General features: G+C 43.8%; 2 protein-coding genes across 2 annotated transcripts; one reads left to right on the forward strand and one right to left on the reverse strand.

Moving 5' to 3' along the window:
- Positions 1-288: 288 nt before the first annotated feature.
- On the reverse strand, positions 289-3588 carry sdf2 (stromal cell-derived factor 2). The gene is made up of 3 exons (XM_076750641.1): positions 3362-3588; positions 2579-2775; positions 289-1597 (listed from the first exon to the last, which is right to left on the reverse strand). The coding sequence occupies exons 1-3, from the start codon at positions 3543-3545 to the stop codon at positions 1298-1300; spliced, it is 681 nt and encodes a 226-aa protein (XP_076606756.1). The 5' UTR covers positions 3546-3588; the 3' UTR covers positions 289-1297.
- A 297-nt stretch (positions 3589-3885) lies between these two features.
- supt6h (SPT6 homolog, histone chaperone and transcription elongation factor) lies at positions 3886-20792 on the forward strand. Its single transcript, XM_076750206.1, has 37 exons — positions 3886-4022; positions 5437-5547; positions 5636-5806; positions 7194-7267; positions 7381-7561; positions 7686-7767; positions 7972-8227; positions 8356-8457; positions 8607-8720; positions 8864-8953; positions 9239-9381; positions 9552-9697; positions 9816-9923; positions 10042-10322; positions 10411-10565; positions 10929-11124; positions 11265-11404; positions 11661-11778; positions 11873-11949; positions 12038-12173; positions 12335-12472; positions 12939-13106; positions 13212-13339; positions 13458-13665; positions 13898-14045; positions 14258-14400; positions 14497-14637; positions 14884-15079; positions 15256-15401; positions 15499-15591; positions 16674-16787; positions 16894-17018; positions 17479-17591; positions 17682-17759; positions 17863-18041; positions 18235-18503; positions 18793-20792. Exons 2-37 carry the CDS (start codon positions 5448-5450, stop codon positions 18983-18985), a joined length of 5250 nt encoding a protein of 1749 aa, XP_076606321.1. The 5' UTR covers positions 3886-4022; positions 5437-5447; the 3' UTR covers positions 18986-20792.
- Positions 20793-20968: the final 176 nt, after the last annotated feature.

Raw genomic sequence — 20968 nt, forward strand, 5'->3', positions numbered from 1 at the left:
GTCTGCTTTCATCTTTGTGGGTGAAATTAAGGGGTTGCACTTTGAAAGGTCATTCCAACTTGTTCGACTGCTGCATGAATGATCAAGGGACACACGTGTAAAAACACCTGTGCTGCAGCGCACTCTTGTTTAGCTTTTATTTCATAATTCATGTTGGTAAATTATGAATGCAGCTTCGGGGGAACCATTGATTGACATTAGTGATTCATTTCAAGTGATCATGCAGGAAGGACCACATGTGAAAAAAGCCCAAGAAAGTCCAATAAAGAAGTCACACTTATATCTGTATGCATAAAAAAACACTTTAATATGAGGTATTCAATGCATGTTTGTTGCTCATATGAACCTCTGGAACAAAGAGTTGATCTAACACATACGCATGCACAGACAGCATGAATGTAAAACACTGTGCTTTCTCCCAGCACCAAACAATGACAATAAACAGCATCCAGTTCAATGATATACATAAAAAAAAAACACCTCCAGAGACAAAACTGCTTATTCTCTCATGTCAGTTAGAGTGGGATACTTTATGTGCAACACTGAATCTAACTGAAAGGGGGGAAGGGAGTACTTTACCAGAGTAACACTGCTCATCCATTTGAGTAGAATATGACTACAATATGGCTTACAAATACCATAAAAAGACAATAAAATCCTTGTTTCCAAAAGTTTAAAAGGCTCCACAATGTAAACACCTACAACTTCTTAAAAAATGATAAAGGCACAAGTGTAACAATGTTTTTCTTTTTTCAGTCCAACAAAACACAAAACTCACTTAATGATTTAAATGCACTAATCTGCAAAACCTGCACTGCCCTCTGCATTGTAGCGTGACTGCTGATGGCAGTTATTTAATAATAAATAACAGCTGAGAGGAACACCTCTACTTGGATGTAAGTGTCACAAACTAAAATATAGATTAGTTTTTATACCATAAAACAGCATTTTTAAAACATTTATATCTTCTTGCACCTGTTAAGGCAAAATATAATGTGGTTCAAATACTGTTAGCTGTCTGAGTGTAGCTGCTGGATCTTTGTGGATTCAAGTAGCGTTTCCTACAACACAATGAAAGGGAGAGAGGTTGGTAAGACGAAGTCATTGTACCCTGATTCATGACAGGCTTTGGCACAGTCTCCTCACAAGAGGATGGAAAAGTTAGTGAGAGAGAAAAATGAGACGAGAGAAGGGGAGAGCTGCTGGTGCAGGTGTGATTAGGGAAGGGGGTAGGACTACAGTGGTGGGCAGAGAGAAAAAAACAGGAAGTGACTGAAGCAGAGAAGAAAAGTCAAGGTCAGAACTCTGTGTGTGGGTGGCTGTAGTCTCGGCTGCCTGCCGGGCTCTCGCTGGGCTTCATGAAGATGCCCTCCATGGCCTTCCACAGGCTGTGCTGGCTGGGGCTCGACATGGCGTGAACTTCCCTCTGACCGTGGATCGGCCGTCCATACTGCTCCCCCGTCACTGATAGCAGCGCATCGGTGGCCTTGTGGCGGAAGCGGACCGCCTCCTCACGCTTCCACACAGATCCCCCACACTCAACTGTCCACTCGTCCAGGTGGTCGCCTTCTCCTTCGTCGCCAAACGCACTCACCTCCTGTGGACAAGTGAGAGAGGGATTAGAAGACAAGGACCAGAGGAGAGGATGAGGTACCTTACAGTCCCTTAACTTTCCAGACATGAATAACACTGACTTAAATTTCTGTACAAACAGGAACAGTTTTCACAGATTTGATTATTTACCAGGCTCCCAGCACAGTAAACATTATGACATGTTTGGTTTTGTCAAACACTCTCTGGCTTCTTGTTTCTTCATCATGTGATGTGCACCCTTTAGTCTCCAGTGAAGGGTTTTGCCACTGATATATCTGACAGGCTACAGTGCATATTACATCATCATTGTGGGTCATGTGCATAAAATCTTGGACTGTGATATGTGTAACCCGGCAGAGAAACTGCTCACAGGTCAAATAAACCAGACTGGAATATCTATTTTTGTCAAGGAACGTCAACACATTAATGTAAAAATCCTGTAAATCCAAAAGCTCTATAAAGCAGACCTGTTCCTTGATTTACACGACACACTGTTTTCAAACCAGGGATGCTAAAGGAATAGTTGCCTTGGTATAAACGGTGTGCCAAGATGTCAGACACTTTCTATCATCTCACGGTACACATCGTCTAACTCCATAGCACTTTGCATAGACACTGTGTTCACACTTCCTCAAGAATAGAAAGGTTTTTGCTGACCCGAGGCTGTGTTCCCACAGAGTTTGTTAGTTTCCTGAAGTGTAAAAGCTGCTGTCACCTCAGGTCCAGCTCAAAATGCTGGTCTCAGTTTCCTTGTGTGAAAGCCACCCTCTTGGTACTTTACATCTCTGACTACATTTAATAATGTTACTACAGTGAATCTCTCCGTGGCTTTAACTTGGCACGTCGGTGGTGAATTATCGGAAATGTCAAAACCATCGTTCAGACATTAACATCCTTTCTCAGTCTCTTCAGGGAGCAGTGTGGATGATCCCTCACATAACGCCAAACCTTTCCTCTTTCCCCGTGCACTCCTCACACCACCCACCTGGTTCGAGGACAGCGGGGAGGCGAAGTAGTGGCTGTGCAGGTTACGGCCTGTGTTGACATGCGTGAGCCGGATCGTCTGGCTGCACTTGACCGGGGTACCCCGATGGCACAGGGTGTCACTTGTCCCTCGAATGCTCCAGTAGCTGTTACTGTCTTCCACTGCGGTGACCCCTGTTACAGACTGCTGCCCGCTACCTGTCTCACACACAAATACACACAGTAAGTAAGTATTCAACTTTGAACCCAAGGGTTCATGATGGCAAACCAACAGCTCGTGTGGTTAACTTTAAAGGCCAGAGCCATGCAACTAAATCTCAGAGGGGCACAACATATCTATAACACAGTCCCTCACTATCAGCAGAGGAAATGTTGTAGACTTGTACTTGCACACGTTTAATAACATGCTGGTATTTGTCTGATACCCTGGTTAAACGGAAAATGACGAGCTTTTCTTTGGAAAACATTAATGTTTTTCATATGCTGCTTTCATTTTTCACCACCTGGATAAGTCCTTGCTTTGGAAACGTCACCTAAAATAGGTGACACGTCCCAAATCTTTGATGCGTGCCACTGCTCGCGTGCCACACATGATGGAGCCAACATGGATTTAATATCACACACTGTTGTACCTTTGTACAAAGAAATCACTCATTTCCAGCTTTTCACCCAACAATAGTTTCAGCTACAGAGATGAATGTCGGTAGGTGAAGTCAGTGTTCGCGAAAAACACGATACAACTGTTTATTAATGCTTAATAATCGTTTAATGAGCGGAAACTCACCAGAACCGTAGCGTACGTCGTGCGAGTGTAGTCTCACATTGTGCTTTATATTCAACAACTTAATGACTGATCCGCATGTCACAAAACTCAGTTCGGTACCGAGTGACAGCCCAAATACGCAGGCTAATAGTAATAAAAGCGCTGGTAGACAGTGTGGAAGTACAGCACAGTTTAAGTTACCCATTCCTCCTAACACCTATTCACCCGCTGGTACCTCTGACGGATTTGTAGTATTTTTCGCTACGTCAGTAAAGTGGTACCGTATGCTAATAGGAAGCTTTGGAAACAGCGCTCCTAGCGACTCGGAGTGGTATCTGTATATATCGTACTGTTTTCTTGGTTTATATTGGTTTCAATTTGCGCCGCTGTGATGTATTCTGATATTCATGATAATACCACCGTAACCCACCATATCAGCAGTGATTACATTAGTGTAGTAGTATTTAGTTGTTTAGTTTTATGCAGAATCACGATGAACCAGCAGGGGGCGTCACCTTGATATCGAAAAGGATAGAAGTTCCCCACACCGCATCCCGGAATTGTCCTCACGCCGCTTGGTCTCGGCCATTTTTACAAGTATAAGCTCCCCGAAACACAAAACACAACACAGTCCTTTTTGTTATTGTAAATATTTACGGAATATACCAGCGCAGTGAGACGTGTAAGTCCAATCTGACCGTTGTCCTTTGTGAACTTTGGGTTGTGTTGCTTAGCTACCAGCCATTAACTAGCTGACGTTAATGCAGTTGGATGTTGTTGTCGTTCCAGCTAATGCTAGGCTAACTTAGCGATATGCTAAAACATTAACTACCGTTAGACTGCGAAGTTGGCTCGGAGGCCTTAGTCTGTTTCTGCGGCAGTGAATTTGGCTGGGCTGGTCGTTTATTGTCGGGAACTTTATCTTTGTGCGCAGTATAGTTCAGATGAATGATTGGAGTATTAATGCCAGCAGTTTGGCTAAAGAAAGGTTGCTCGCTAGCTAACTAGCATCTCTGACTTGTGTTAGCCTTGTGGCTTGTTGCTAGCTGACTGGGATAGTAAAGTTAGCTGTCGTTATTGACTAGAAATCACAATATAACAGCATAATGTTGCTCGGAGAGCGCTCATCGGCTAACATAGAGTTATCATCCTGATAAGGTTGGCTGCAATAGATTGATAGTAAGCATTGTTGTTGGTCGTCTCTGTCGATGTTGTATGTGCGCATTGCGACAGTGTTGGGTGCAACTTAGGTTAGCTAGGCTTTTCTTAAGCTCACCAGGTAAATATCGTTTTGTTGTAACTTTCTGATGTTATTACACTGTGGTAATAATATCAAACCATCTCCAGAGAAAGAGAAATGTGAACATACAGTATTGATTAATTGTTTTAATGATATTTGTCAATAACACAATAACGTTGCTCATCAGGTAATTTTGTTAATGTGCGAAGAAGCATTGCTCTCATGTATAATTTCGGCTCTTTTACACGCTAACCTGTAAATGTCATTATCAAATACTTTGAAGATTATTCACGTTGAGTTCATATATGCAGTTTGTGTAACAATACAACAGAGTACCAATAATAGTATGGTTAGGCGGAGTAAAAACTCGTGCTTTGCTGCCAAACAATGTTAAAACCTACAGAACTTTAGAAAAGATCCTAAAGTTTACACAGGTACCAGATATGTGAGGCTGAGCTTTGATCAGACGTGGATAGAATTATGCACAAATGATCTAGAATGTCTCCAGTTGGTTGAATGGTGCAGCTATAAAAGAAAAAACAAACAAACTTGTTTTTGGATTTTAATATTATATTCCATGTAATGCTAATGGAAAGTTGGGACAAGCTGATGAAGAATATGTACGAAATACTGTCTGTGTGAAATGCGAGGAATTTACCAACCTGATAAGTACTTAAAGAGGAAACTACAGGAACTGGACATTATGCTGTGAAATTGCAATTATAGCAGAACATTAAAAAACATATGTGCTATTATGTGTGTTTGGCTTTTATATTTGTGACCTGCATGGGAAGACAAAGTACTGCTTGGATGATGCTTAAACAGTTTGCTAACAATACCTTGCGCTTCTTCTCAGGAACAGCAGTCATGTCAGACTTCATTGAGAGCGAGGCTGAGGAATCAGAGGAGGAGTTTGAAGAGAAGGACCTAAAGCCTAAAAAGACCCAGAGATTTATGGAGGAAGATGGTGAGATTTGAGTTGTTTAGTTCAGGTTATGTGATTCAAAGTTGGGGTTGTATGACGTGTGGACCACTTATCTGTCATGTCTCAACAGATGAAGAGGAAGAAGAGAACACAGAGGACCAGGATGAGCAAGGAAATTTACGCGGACTCATCGATGATGGAGACGAGGAAGAGGGGGAGGAGGACGACGAATCTCAAAGGAGTGGGAGTGGAGGGGGGAGTGACTCAGAAGAGGAAGTGAGGCATCGACGTAAAAAGCGCAGTAAGTTTATCAGGAGTTTTTCTTTTAAAGGTTGCTGCCATTGTTGCAGGTTTGGATTAGTTTCGTCACGGATGGAAAGGGCTCCACCACCTTCAGTAGTCACCTGGATTGCTTTTCCAGCAGTCTTGAAGGAGGTCCCATATATGCTGAACACATGCTGGCCACTTTGCCTTCACTCTGTGGCCCAGTTCATCCCAGACCATCTCCACTGGGTTTAGGTTAGAGGATTGTGGAGGCCAGGCCATCTGCCACAGAACTCTATCACTGTCTTTCTTGGTCAAATAGCTCTTACATAGCCTGGAGGTGTGTTTGACTCATTGTCCTGTTAAAAAAACAAAAGATATGCTTACAAAGCAGGCATGTTGCTGCAGAATGCTGAGGTAGCCATCCTCGTGAAGTGTGCCTTGAATTTTGAATTAATTGCCAACATTGTCCCCAGCAAAGCCCGCCCACACCATCACACTCCATGCTTCACGACAGGAACCACACATGCAGATACCATCCGTTCTCCTTCTGTGCATCTCACAAAGATACGGCGGTTGATGTTGAAATGTGTCTGCTGCTTGAAATCTGTGAAGCATTTATATGGGCTCTAATCTGAGCTGCCATTTATTGGCATTTGTGAGGCTGGTAACTGTAACTGAACTGATCCTCTGCAGCATAGGTGACTCATGGCCTTCCTTTCCTGGGGCGGTCCTCATGAGAGCCAGTTTCTTCATAGCATTTCATGGTTTTTGGGACTGCATTTGAAGATCCATTCAAAGTTCTTGACATTTTGCTGATTGACTGACCTTCATGTCTTAAAGTGATGATGGACCCTCATTTCTCTTTCCTTACCTGAGCAGCTCTTGCAGTAATATGGATTACTACAGTTGAATGGGGCTATTTACTGTATACCAACACTACCTCTCCACAACACTGCTGATCTCAAACGCATTAAGAGGGCAAGAAATTCCACTAATTAACTTTTGACAAGACACATCTGTTAACTGAAAACCATTCCAGGTGACAACCTCATGAAGCTGGTTGAGATAATGCTAGTAGTAGGCAAAGCTGTTGTCAAAGCAAAAGGTGGATACTTTGAAGAATCCAAAATATCAAACATAATTTGCTTTATTTAATACTTTTTTGCTACATAATTCCATGTGTTAGTTTTACTGTTTTGAGTTCTCTTTATAGCTATAGTTCATATTCACTATAATATTCACACTGAACTCCATGAGATTCCTCCTCAGTATAGTCTCACAATACAGTAAAATACGACACACAAATATAATTTTGAAGTGATTTTACTCAGGCATCTTAATCCGTAGTCATTTCCCAATATGATATAAAATTGATTGTTAGGGTGTCATTTTAAGATGGATCACCGTTCTTCTCTTTGCAGATTATGACGACTACCTGGATGATGATGATCTTGACCTAATTGAGGAAAACTTGGGCGTTAAAGTGAAAAGGAGGGTAAGAATCGTTTGCCATCACTATTTTCTCTGTAGTTACGCTGCATGTCATTTCCGTACATTTGTAAAAGTTTAACCTAGTAGCGCTGATGCACTACCGGTCTTGTGTCACAGAAGAAGAAATACGACCGTGTAAAAACACTTGATGATGATGAAGAAGATGATGACGAGAAGGACTTGATAGCAGATGAGATCTTTCATGGTGATGCAGAGGGCGAGCTGGAAGAAGGTGAAGCTGTTGATGAGCCTCTCCATCACGGAGATGATGACGAAGAGGGAGAGGATGAGGAGTCAGGTATGCCTGTCTTGGAGCATCTTGAAAGAAGAGAACTAATAGAGAAATGTAAAGTCGGGCCTGCCATTGATGTCTATATTATGCATCATGGAATTCCTCATCATCGTTTGTTTTTGTCCCACAGATATAGACGATTTTATTGTGGATGACGATGGCCAACCCATCACCAAAAAGAGGGGCAAGAAGTTCCCGGGATACACAGACGCGTGAGTGCTGTTGTTTATACAGTATACAGTGTCTATCCATAAAAAAATTGATCCAGTAGGGCTCAAATATCACCTCATCCATCAAACTGAAAATATGTAGTATATACAAGGAAACCACAAGACAATACACACAAATGGCAAACTGCTTTGAGATATGAGTAAAGTCGAAACACGTAATCACTGCCACTGTTCCTCCTCCCATAGAGCCCTCCAGGAAGCCCAAGAAATCTTTGGTGGCGACTTTGATTTTGCTGACTTTGACGCAGACGCTTACGACCAGGGCGAGGAGGAGGAAGAGGACCAGGATGAAGAGGGTTGGGACCGACCCAAGAAGCAGACTAAGAGGAGGCAAGGAAGGAAGAGCATCTTTGAGATCTATGAGCCCAGTGAGCTGGAAAGTAGTCACATGACCGACCAGGACAATGAGATCCGTACTACGGACATGCCAGAGAGATTCCAGGTGTGTGTCAGTGTTTCTGATGCTAACAGTGTTGATGCATTGTTAGATTTATATACAGACCATATAAGGTCGTAATGACTTCTCTCAAAGCCTGTCTATTATTCCTGACTCCGTTCTCTGTCTTATAGTTGCGATCCATCCCTGTTAAACCTGCTGAGGATGATGAGCTGGAAGAGGAAGCAGAGTGGATTTTCAGACATGGCTTCTCCACTCTTACTATCTCCATGCAGGTATGACTTTTGCCATCCAAACTGAGGGAAAATGCACCCACAACAAATGCAAAGAATCTTCTAGGATTTTCAGTTGTGATACCTGGTTAGATTCCCCTTTGTGGAAGAAAATCATTGGAATTTCTGTTTTTTTTTCTGAACCCTAACAGGAGAGCACAGATTATCTAGACAGGGGAACAACCACAAACTTCAGCAGGAAAGGCCCCAGCACAATTGCCAAGATCAAAGAGGCCCTCAACTTCATGAGGAATCAACAGTTTGAGGTACAGGGAGCTCACCTTACCCATGTGATGAATTCCCTTCATCTGTTTCCTTTGCTTGAAGTTAATCTTCTCTATAATTAACATTGTGTCTTCAAAAAGGATGCTAAATATGACTTTGTCATAAAAAACCTTTTTTTTTTCAGGTTCCATTCATAGCTTTCTACAGGAAAGAATATGTGGAGCCAGAGCTCAACATCAATGACCTGTGGAAGGTGTGGCAGTGGGATGAAAAGGTATAGTTAAGGTTCGAGCCCTGAAGGGGCAGAACCCAGTTGTGTTGTGTGCCAATTTCTTATGATTATTTTTCTGCCACATTGGCTCAAAGTGTCATGAGCTTTAATGAAATTTTGCCCAATAACTGAAATGGAAAGCCAGTTAGTATGAAAGAGTGATCCTATAACAATCACTTCAGTTAATTTGTTTTCTGAATTATTATCAATCATTTGGTTTCATCAGTTTGGTATATGTATTCCACCTCTGGTTTCTTGACGTACACATTTTCATCCTTCACCCACCAGTGGACTCAACTGAAGACCCGGAAGCAGAACCTGACCCGTCTGTTTCAGAAGATGCAGTCCTACCAGTTTGAGCAGATTTCAGCTGACCCTGACAAACCTCTGGCTGACGGCATCCGTCCTCTGGACACCGCCGACATGGAGAGGTACTTGTCAATAACACTGGAGGGCTGAGGCTGAAAAAAGATACTCTCTTATGCAGAAAAGTGCTAAAAATCAAAGTTCACGTGGTGATTGACGATAAACACTGCTGTCCACCAATCCTCACAGCTCTTTTTCTGTCTCACTCAAACCTAATTTTGTCAATTTTCTATAGGCTGAAAGATGTGCAGACTCTTGAGGAGCTGAGTGATGTGTACAACCACTTTCTGCTGTACTATGGCCGAGACATCCCCAAGATGCAGAATGCCGCCAAGGCCAACAAGAAGAGGATCAAGAAGCATAAAGACGAATCAGAGGATGGTAAGACGGATATGTCTGAAATGACTCTTTCATGAAATTGAAACAACCTTTAAGTTAGGAGTGTTGCCTCATTTAAAAAAATGTGCTATATGACTGATTTTGATTGGCTCCTCATTAGGTGAAGAAGAGGAAATGGAGGTAGAACAAGAAGAAGAACACAAAGGACCTGACCTCAAGCTGGCATCTCGTAGAGATATGTACAGCATCTGTCAGAGTGTAGGACTTGGTGGGTCTCCATTTTTTTTACCTTACACACCACAATCTCAGTGTTCGCGCGCACTTACACCTTTTTTCCCAAGCTTGGTGGTACTTCAACTTGTTTTTCTATTTCTTCCTGACTGCAGATGGCTTGGCTAAAAAGTTTGGGTTAACTCCAGAGCAGTTTGGAGAAAATCTGAGAGACAGTTACCAGCGTCACGAGACGGAGCAGTTCCCCGCAGAGCCCGTAGAGCTGGCCAAAGATTATGTCTGCAGCCAGTTCTCCTCTCCCGAGGCAGTGCTGGAAGGAACCAGGTACATGGTGGCCATGCAGATTGCTCGGGAACCTCTGGTCAGACATGTTCTCCGACAGACGTTTCAGGAGAGGGCCAAGATCAACATCAAGCCCACAAAGAAGGGCAAAAAGGTACACACGGTGGAAAGTTTTCTGAACTTATGGAGTGTGCTCCGAGTCCCATTCTGAACCTGCCCTCCCATTTGTTTACTTCCTGTAGGAGATAGATGAGGCTCATTTTGCCTACTCCTTCAAGTATCTTAAGAACAAGCCTGTGAAAGAGCTGAATGGAGATCAGTTTGTGAAGATGTGCCTGGCAGAGGACGAGGGGCTGCTTTCCATTGAGATCTGTATAGATCTTATCGGGGTCAAAGGGTAAGTATAGTGACAATATCGATGTACAAAAACATCAGAGTTTTACTTTTCCGCTCAGTTTTGTTGTTTATGCACATTCCTTGGCCATAGGGCACTCACCAAGCACAGGATCTGATGTGATTAACTGTTGTGCTATTTTTAGCGTCTGTATAGAAACCTAGCTTGGATGTCTGAGGAAAGGAGGGCTTGATAAGTAGGATAGCTCCCATGAGTTTTATGTTTTGAAGTTTTAAGCTGCATCTTATGTTTTTATCCACATCCTTGTCAGTAGTACATGGGGCTTTTGAATTATGACTCTGGTAATATTAAGGCTCTCCTTTCTGTCTCCGCTTCTCTCTGTGTCTTCCCTCTGCTTCTCCTCAGATATGCTGGGGACCAGACGTACTTTGATGAGATCAAACAGTTCTACTACAGGGATGAGTTCAGTCACCAGGTGCAGGAGTGGAACAGGCAGCGAACGTTGGCCATAGAGAGAGCTCTCACTCAGTTCCTCTACCCTCAGATGGCAAAAGAGTTGAAGAGCAAACTGATTGCTGAGGCCAAAGAGAGCATTATCAGGGTAATTTCTCATGATATCTGTCTTCATGTATTGTAATCTAACATTACTGTACAAGTGTTATGCACAGAAAGTTAACACTTGTTTAATGTTGTAATCCTAGAACTCATTGTGAACTCTCAAATCTCCATTTCTTCTTGTAGTCCTGCTGTCGTCGGTTGTATAACTGGCTTAAGGTGGCTCCTTACAGGCCAGATCAGCAGGTCGAGGAAGACGACGATCTGATGGACGAGAGTCAAGGCAAAGGCATTCGGGTGCTGGGTGTAGCCTATGCACCTAGCAGGTGTGTGTCCAGCAGGGCTTTTATTTATTCCTTGATATATCAGTAGCTAGAATTTGTGCTCATATGAATCAGGGACATACAGACTGGGTGTTAGTAAGTTGTGGGGATGCCACGTTCATAAACGTCACATCGCTTTATTCAGGTTTTTCCTTCAATTTGTTACCCGTCTGTTTGTGTTAAGCAGGCATTGTTTGCTGTAGAAATGACACGCTTATGTAATAATATAGATTGTTCCTTACAAATTTTGCTCTCACAGAGATACGCCGGTCTTCTGTGCTCTGATCAATGGGGAAGGAGAGGTGGTTGACTTCTTGCGTCTGCCCTACTTCATGAAGAGGAGGAATGCCTTTAGGGAGGATGAGAGAGAGAAGAAGGTAAGAGCAGAGAACATGACCGCTTCTGTGCAACCAACAGATACCTTTCAGTTATAGAAAAGCGTGTAACTGGATGCATCTTTGTGTGTGTCAGGCCCATGACATTGAAAATCTCAAGAGGTTTCTGTCCGGCAAAAAACCTCATGTGGTAGCTGTCGCCGGAGAGAACAGGTGAATGATTGATTTCTTTCTGAATGTGATGGAAAGCTACATTATGAGCAGCATTCACATGTATGTTAAAAACACGCTGTGTGTGCAGAGATGCCCAAATGATCATGGAAGACATCAAGAGGGCTATCAGCGAGCTTGAGCAAGAGTCCTCTCTGCCTGCTGTAGGAGTGGAACTTGTTGACAATGAACTGGCCACACTGTACATGAACAGCAAGAAGTCTGAGGTAAATGCCGTCCATACCTTACGTAGGCACAAACACACCAGTGGTTTCACTGTTCAACTATGGTTAACCACAGCAAATTCATTATCTAGTGAATCTGAGATGCTGCCTAGTGTTTTTTTTCTGCTCATTTCCCCCTAACCCTCTGCTTCCTCTCTGTCCAGGCTGATTTTAGGGATTACCCTCCTTTGCTGCGACAGGCTGTGTCGATAGCCAGGAAGATCCAGGATCCCCTGATAGAGTACGCTCAGGTTTGCAGCACCGATGATGATATTCTCTGCCTCAAACTACACCCGCTTCAGGTGAGACACTGCAGAAATGTCGGTGGTTTTGTTTTTGTCTGTATATTTATTGTTGTCTATTGTTTCAGCATGATTTCTTTAAGTATCACAGCTAGATTTACAGCATTTCCTGTGACATCACTGAAAGACTAATTGAATTTTAGTGTAATGATACGATTTGAAAATTCAGGGTTGTTGTTTTTTGCTTTGTTTATTTGCTTTTGAAACATTTGGTAACAGGAGATAACAGTTCCTGCCTTGTTTATCCACCTTTGATTCTCCTGTAGAATCACATAGACATTACATTACACAGACCATTACAAGCTAAGATGTTGCTACAAGATTAAAGTATGGAAACATCCACTCAGTCTGTTTGGCCTGGTCAGCTACATTATGTATCAACAAACCAGTAAATATTAAGATGATGATTTAATGCTCCACATCTGCAGAGTCTTGGACAGTAGTTTTTCCTCCCCGTCTCTCTCAGGAACATGTGCTGAAGGAAGACTTGCTCTGTGCACTTTACTGTGAATTCATCAACCGCGTCAATGAGGTTGGAGTGGATGTAAACAAGGCCATCGCCCATCCTCACACTCAAAGCCTGGTCCAGTATGTCTGTGGTCTGGGGCCAAGGAAGGGCTCCCACCTGCTCAAGGTGTGTGCTGTTTGTGCTGCTGTCATTCATTTTTTGTGTCATATCTGAAAGCGTGCTGCCCTACCTGCTCATCTGATAACTGTCGTGGTCGTTGTACTTGTGCAGATTCTGAAGCAGAACAACACTCGTCTGGAAAACAGAACCCAGCTGGTCACAATGTGTCACATGGGACCCAAAGTTTTTATCAACTGTGCAGGTTTCATCAAGATCGACACCGCATCGCTTGGGGACAGGTTGGTACCTTGTGGGGGTCCTTCACACACTCAGACCATCCAGATGTTTCCCGTGGATTAAGCATTCAGCCTGTGGTGAGGTTAGTTTGAATCAGCGTTGTTTTTTCTTTCCGCACAGTACGGACTCCTACATCGAGGTTCTGGACGGATCCCGTGTCCACCCTGAGACGTACGAGTGGGCTCGCAAGATGGCTGTGGACGCCCTCGAGTATGACGAATCAGCAGAAGATGCCAACCCAGCTGGAGCTTTGGAGGAGATCCTGGAAAATCCAGAACGTCTCAAAGATCTGGACCTGGATGCGTTTGCTGAAGAGCTTGAGAGACAGGTTAGTATGTGTGTGTGTTGTCAGTGTCAGTGTCTGTCCAATGTAGCATTTATGAACACCTGGAGAAAAAAATCCTATAGTGCAGAATGCTGATTTGATTTAATCCAGAGGGAGACATGTCAGACATCACGGTGTGTTTCAGGAGCCTGTGAAGCCAAAATATACTTCAGCAATGTTTCACATTAACTCACAAAGCATTATCATCATTTTCTTCTTTGTTTTGTTCCTCTAGGGTTACGGCAACAAGGGAATTACTCTGTATGATATTCGTGCAGAGCTGAGCTGCAGGTATAAAGACCTGAGAGTTGCTTACAGAGTCCCCAACACTGAGGAGGTCTTCAACCTGCTCACCAAGGAGACCCCAGAGACCTTTTATATTGGTAATACACACTGCACTGAAGTGCACATATTTATCTCTTGCATCAAAATTCACCAGAGGCCAATAATTTATAGTTTAATCCTAACCACCAGCACTCAGCCTGAGAAGTGTGTGCAGTAGTCATAGCATGTTCCTTATTCAAATAACAAGTGACAGCAGAAAAGAAGCTCCACGGTCTGGTGTGGCTGATCATTGTGCAATCTTTTCTTCCAGGTAAGCTGATCACCAGTGTAGTAACTGGTATCGCTCACCGGCGGCCTCAGGGAGAGAGCTACGACCAGGCCATCCGCAACGATGCTACGGGGCTCTGGCAGTGTCCCTTCTGCCAGCAGGACAACTTCCCCGAGCTCAGCGAGGTACCACAAAGCTGAGTTTTCCTCTTTCGGCAACTTCTTGTTCAGAAACAGCTGACATCTAAACATCATCTTTCATTTTTTGTGTTCCCACTTTAGGTGTGGAATCACTTTGACAGTGGTTCGTGTCCAGGTCAGGCCATTGGCGTGCGGTCCAGATTAGATAACGGCGTCCAGGGATTCATTCCCACCAAGTTCCTCAGTGACAAAGTGGTCAAACACCCTGAAGAGAGGGTCAAGGTGAGATGTTCTTTGTTGTTGTCATCCTTTGTTGTGCTTTGCTGATGCTTTTCAGTTTCATTTTTATTTCTCTTTTTCTTAATCTTACCTGCAACAATGTAAATGTGTCTGAGAGTTTAACGTTGGTTCCAGTTACGCTACCCAATCCTGATAGATCTGATGATTGAATATTTTGGTCCTTCCTGTCTCATTTCCTTCTGCTGATGCACCTGTGTGATCCTGTTCCTCTTCCCCTTCCTCCCTCAGGTGGGCATGACAGTTCACTGCCGCATCATGAAAATCGACATTGAGAAATTCAGCGTCGATCTCACGTGCCGCACATCGGATTTGATGGACAAGGCCAATGAGTGGAAGCTCCCCAAAGACAGCTACTATGACTTTGACACAGAGTCGGAAGACCAAAAACAGGAGGAGGAGCTCAAAAAGAAACAACAGCGAACACGTTAGTACAATAACAGGGTTAATGAAAGTTATATGAATCAGAGAAGCTGATAAAACGGCACACTGCGCCAATTTGGGGGAATTTTTCCTCACAATGCATTTTGTTTACGTTATTTACATCCACATCAGTGTTCTTATACCGTTTCCCTGTTCTTTGCCTTCCGTCTGTCTCTCCAGCATATATAAAGCGTGTGATCGCCCACCCCAACTTCCACAATATCAGTTTCAACCAGGCAGAGAAGATGATGGAAACCCTGGACCAGGGAGACTTGATCATCAGACCCAGCAGCAAGGGAGAGAACCACCTCACCGTCACCTGGAAGGTAAGAAACAGATGGAGGCGCACAGCACAGTGATAAAGAGTAAGTATTGTAAAGACTTTGCTTGACACATGTTCTGACTCTGTGTGATGTCATGTAGGTGGCTGATGGTATTTACCAGCACGTGGATGTGAGAGAGGAAGGCAAAGAGAATGCTTTCAGCTTAGGGCACACTCTCTGGATCAACAATGAAGTAAGCTGCTTTCTTCTCCTTTTTTCTGAAACATGATCCCGCACTTCATGATGCAGAAAATATCTTGGGAAACAGCAGTGCCATGAAAGGAATAGTTTGTAGGATTTATGGGGATCTGTTGGCAGAATAGTTTGTAGGATTTATGGGGATCTGTTGGCAGAAATGGAATAATAAATTCATAAGTCTGTTCTCATTATTGTATAATCACCTAAAAATAAGATGTTTTCTTTAGCCTTGAATCAGCTCTTTATATCTACAGGAGTGGGTCCTCTTCCATAAAGTTCACCATGTTGCACCACCATATTCCTACAGTCACCTAGAACAGACGAACCCAAGTTTTGCATTTTCCCACAGTTTTGCAACCTCCGTAGTTTCTCCTACAGCTTGGAAAGGGAGGGTTTGGGAGAAATTCCAGTCAAATGTGTACAATGTTTATTTTTTGTGTTTAACTGAGTAATGGAGACAACAAACTTTGAATTTGGTCCAGTCCTGAACGAGAACACAGAAGCCAGCATCCGCACAATGGTCTACGATATAATCCCTCCTGGTGTTTGCACACCATCAGAATACATTCACGATGTTTGTTTGTTTGTGCCACTGACAGGCTTGTTATTCTGCAACATTTTGGAAAGGATCCCTACAGAGAGAGGTTTTTGTTAATGAGTAAGAATTTTTTTTTTTTAACCAGCTGTTTGACCAGAAACAGCTGTCATATTGCTCGAGCCAAAGCGACTTTATAGAAAGAGGAATTTTACTATTGTAAAACGCCCTTCATTTAAATTCAACAGAAACAAAATAAAACACATGAAAGCCATCCTGGTTTGAAGTTTCTGCTGTTCCACAAATAATCAGCACCAAATCTGTTTGAAATAAACCTTTAATAAGAGGTAGATAAGAAAATATCAGGAGAGGAAGCAGATGTAACCAGAATGTTTTTGCATCTAACTCAGCAATTACTATCACGGGACATTATGACCAGGAAGATTTAAATATGCCGGACATCAACAGATGTTCCCTGTAAAAAACGCCTGGGAACCCTGCTTGTCCAAGTGTTGTTAAAGAGTTTCTTGCATCCTCTGCAGGAGTTTGAAGATCTGGATGAAATCACTGCTCGCTACATTCAGCCAATGGCGTCGTTTGCCCGGGATCTACTGGGGCATAAGTACTTCCAGGAGTGCAATGGGGGAAACAAGGAGGTATATACAGATTTACTATTTTGTAGTGTTTTGATATTACCTCATTCTCCTACCTGTCTTTGCCACAAGTTGCACCTTTCACATTGTCTCGTTGTCTCTCTGATAGAAAATGGAGGAGCTGTTGGTCAGGACAAAGAGGGAGAAGCCTACTTTTATTCCTTACTTTATTTCGGCATGTAAAGACCTGCCGGGAAAATTCATACTGGGCTATCAGCCTCGCGGAAAACCAAGGTGAGCAGCCATGTTTTTGTCTCCTCTGTTTTCTGATTATTCGCTGCGATGATGCCATGGGTAGAAAACACTGAATGAATAAACTGGGCTGATTCCTGTGGAAATTGATTCTAGACAGAATTGTTCATGTTGCTTTTCCTCACAGCAGCCCAAGCTAATATTAAAAGCACAGAAAAGGCAGATGATGTCATTCATTGCTGTCAATAGTGGTGAATCACAGTGGCATATGGTGATATGCTAAGGTTCAGAGCTACTACAGAGCCTCATATTTGCAAATCTGAATCTCTCTGACTCATCTCATACTTAATCGTGCCAAATTACAATTCTAATCCACTCTCCCACTCAACAGCTCCACTGCTAAGACGTTTTTTATTAGATGCTTACTGGTTTGATTGACAGCAGAGTTCACATACCTGTAGAGTGCCAACATGTTGTCATTTTTTATTTCTTTTTTTTTCAGGGTTGAGTATGTGACCATCACCCCCGATGGCTTCCGCTACCGTTCACAGATATTTCCTACGGTGAATGGACTATTCCGTTGGTTTAAGGACCATTACCAAGAGCCTGTGCCAGGTACAGAAGCACGCATACTGCTTATGGTGTAAACTAACGACATTTGAAATGTATTGTGAGTTGTTATCTAACATTTTTCTCCTGTCAAAGGCATCACTCCTAGCAACAGCAGCCGAACAAGGACACCTGCATCCCTGAACGCCACCCCAGCCAATATCAACATCGCGGGTGAGTCCTGCTCTCCTCCACACACACACACAAATCTACGTTTTCAGCATGAGTGCAGTTGTAGCACATTTTACTATTTCCTGTTGTATTCCTTCCTCTCTAGACTTGACACGGGCTGTCAACGCGCTCCCACGCAATATGACTTCTCAGATGTTCAGTGCTATCGCTGCAGTCACAGGCCAGGGCCAGAACCCCAACACCACCCCCGCGCAGTGGGGCTCCAGCCAGTACGGCTACGGTGGCAGCACCGGCGGAGGAGGAGGGAGCTCCTCTGCTTATCATGTGAGTGCAGCTTTTAATGTTGACAACTACTGTGCAAGGAACACGGTTTTGTTGATGTCAGTGGCTTCAAACAGACTGCCCTAACATTCACTGTAGGTCTGTATAAGCTGAAGGTGCCCACTTACAGATACATCAGACATTGAAAATGAAAGTGGGTGAGCCACTCTCATTGGCTCTACTTCCTCCTATGCAGGTATTTGCCACACCTCAGCAGCCCATGGCGACGCCCATGATGACGCCCAGCTACTCCTACACCACACCGAGCCAGCAGGCCCTGGGCACGCCACAGTACCCCGGTTCTACCCCGCAGTCCTCACACTCTCACGCACACACCCACCCACACGGAAGTCACGTGTCACACCACGGCCATCACGGCCACCACAGCAGCCACCACGGCCACTCGTCCGGCACGCCATCATCCTCCACCTCATCCAGAGGACGGACGCCACAGCAGCAGCCAAAGTGAGTACAGGTGGAGTGAGTGTGGTCGAGCTGAGGTACTCCTGAAAAGCATCGTGGTTGAATTGAGTTTTTGTGGTCAGCTGCTGTTACCTTCGCTCTAGATTATTTTCATGATCATCTTTATCGTCAGGTTTTCTCTTCACCTCTTAATTTTTTCTGCCATTAGATGGAGCTAAACCCTCAGACTGCATCATCTTCAGCCTAAGCAGCAGCTCCGCCATGCACTCTGTTTTTACCTTCCTTCAGTACTTGACTAAACCACCTCCCTCTCTCTCCTCCCTCCCCACAGGCCCAGCGGCAGCAACGCCTCCGCAGTGGACTGGGGCAAGATGGCGGAGCAGTGGCTGAAAGAGAAAGAAGCGGAGGGGCGAAAGAAAGCCCAGAGGATGACGCCACGGCCGTCGCCCAGCCCCATGATCGAGAGCACACCCATGTCGATCGCCGGAGACGCCACACCCCTGCTGGACGAAATGGACCGATAGGACTCGCAGGGGGGCGTCGCTACACCCCCCCTACTCAACTCATCCTCTGTACTGCTTCTCCATCTGGATAACCCTCCACCTTCTGTCTCTCCCATCAACCCTCTCCTCTGGCCGACCACACCTGGCTGATCTGGAGCCCACTCCATCCAGCTGACTGTCCATTCATACGTTCTCTTCTCTTCCTGATATTGTAGCTGCAGTTTATCAGTCTGGTGTCATCTGAGCTCCTTCTCCCTGTTGTCCTCCTGTCCACCCATCTCATCCCAAATGTTTCACCTCCTCACCTCCGGCCAACTCCTTTGGCTGCATAGTATTTTGTACAGGCAGAATAACACTGTATGTATATGTCATGCAGAAAGTCAGTACAGTGACACAAAAAAAAAACTTGAAATATGTGACAGCCGCTACATGTGCAGTAGGATATGGACCTACACAGACTACGTGAGACAAGCTGTCCTGCTGTCTTTATTTTCGCGACTGGTTTCAGTTCGATCAGTGAATGGTTTTGACAGAGCGGCACAGTTACAGTTTCCACAACCCGCTTCACCTCCTTTATGGTCGGTTGATATTTTCAAGCAGTTGCCAAAAGATCGCTTTGCCATGTCAATCAGGACATCTGTCATTTTTGTATGGAATGCGTCAGAATGAATAAAGACTTTTTTTTTTAAATTTGTCAACATTAAGCCTCCGCTCTTCACATCTGTCAAAGAAAAAAAACACACCTGTGACTACAGACATGCGAACATGCCAAGTGTGAGGGATGAGGCTGAATTAAAAAAACAAAATGAATTTAAAGAGAAAGATCGACTTGAGTTTATCTCAAGCATGATTACTGCTCGTCGTCTGTGTCCGGCACACGCTGTGTTATGCTCAGTGACTGTGTTTTGGCTGCTGTAGATAGCCTCTCATGTATCGTTGACTCTTATTTGACCTGTACTGTGTGGACACTGACAGTGTGCCACGTTTGAGGCAACAGTGGTTGTTTTTTTCAGTGACTTCATCTGCATTTCTGCAAAGCAGCGCAGAAGAAGTCACTTTTTAAAGCAGGTGATTTTAGTAAGAATACCTAACGGGCAAAGTGGAAGCACCTCGCCATATCAAGCAAGCGTGCATGACAGCGTCAGAGGACGATTTTTAATTTGCATCTCCTGCATCTTTGAAGCCCGCGGTTCAGTGAGCATTCACTTTCGACATTGTGTTATGATGTTTGCCACCTTGTAGGATGTGATCTCCTCGTACACCGCTGCTGCAGTTTGGTCCCAGACAGTATCAACAGTTAAATTAAGACATTTTCAGTGTTTCAGAGTTCAGATTTCTCTAAGTCTTTCAGCAAAAGACACAAACTGACTTCCTCCTGTGTTTATATTCCTAACGCTGTATAATATTCCCAACTGCACGCAGCTTTGTCGGTCGAACGAATATATCGTCATTAAAAACGCATTGAATCTTCTTTGTGATCATCGTGCGGCAGTTGTAGGTCACTCTGCATCCCTCTTGACTTGTGCATTCAGGGGTTTTTTTTTTGTTTTGTTTTTTTGGCAAACAAGCAGCACTGGTATTCAATGGTGTGCTTCATTTTGCAGTGTGCAAAGTATCATGGTCCCATAGTATGCATATTGTTTTAAATAATTATGGTTTATGGTTAACTTGGTTTTACATCTCTTGCCAGATTGAGATACTGCATCTTTCTCAGCGAGGCTGTGATTGGTTCTCGGCAGCAGGTGGTGATAGAGGAGAAATGATGTCTCTGGCACTGCTGATGACCTTTTCTACCTGTGATCCCTTTAATAAAAGTGTTCATATTATACCCCCGAGTCGTGTTCATGCTAATTTGGGCAACGAACTGGCACTCTGGACATGTGATGTACATGGAAGTGTGTGTATGTGTGCGAGTGTGTTGGCATTCCTGATTTTCTTCATGGTAGAAATATGATTAGCTGGAACAGAACGTGAAGAATTTTCCCAAGCTTTGTTTTTTACTAT

This window comes from Chaetodon auriga, chromosome 15 (assembly GCF_051107435.1).
Source record: "Chaetodon auriga isolate fChaAug3 chromosome 15, fChaAug3.hap1, whole genome shotgun sequence".
In the NCBI taxonomy this organism is placed as follows: Eukaryota; Metazoa; Chordata; class Actinopteri; order Chaetodontiformes; family Chaetodontidae; genus Chaetodon; species Chaetodon auriga.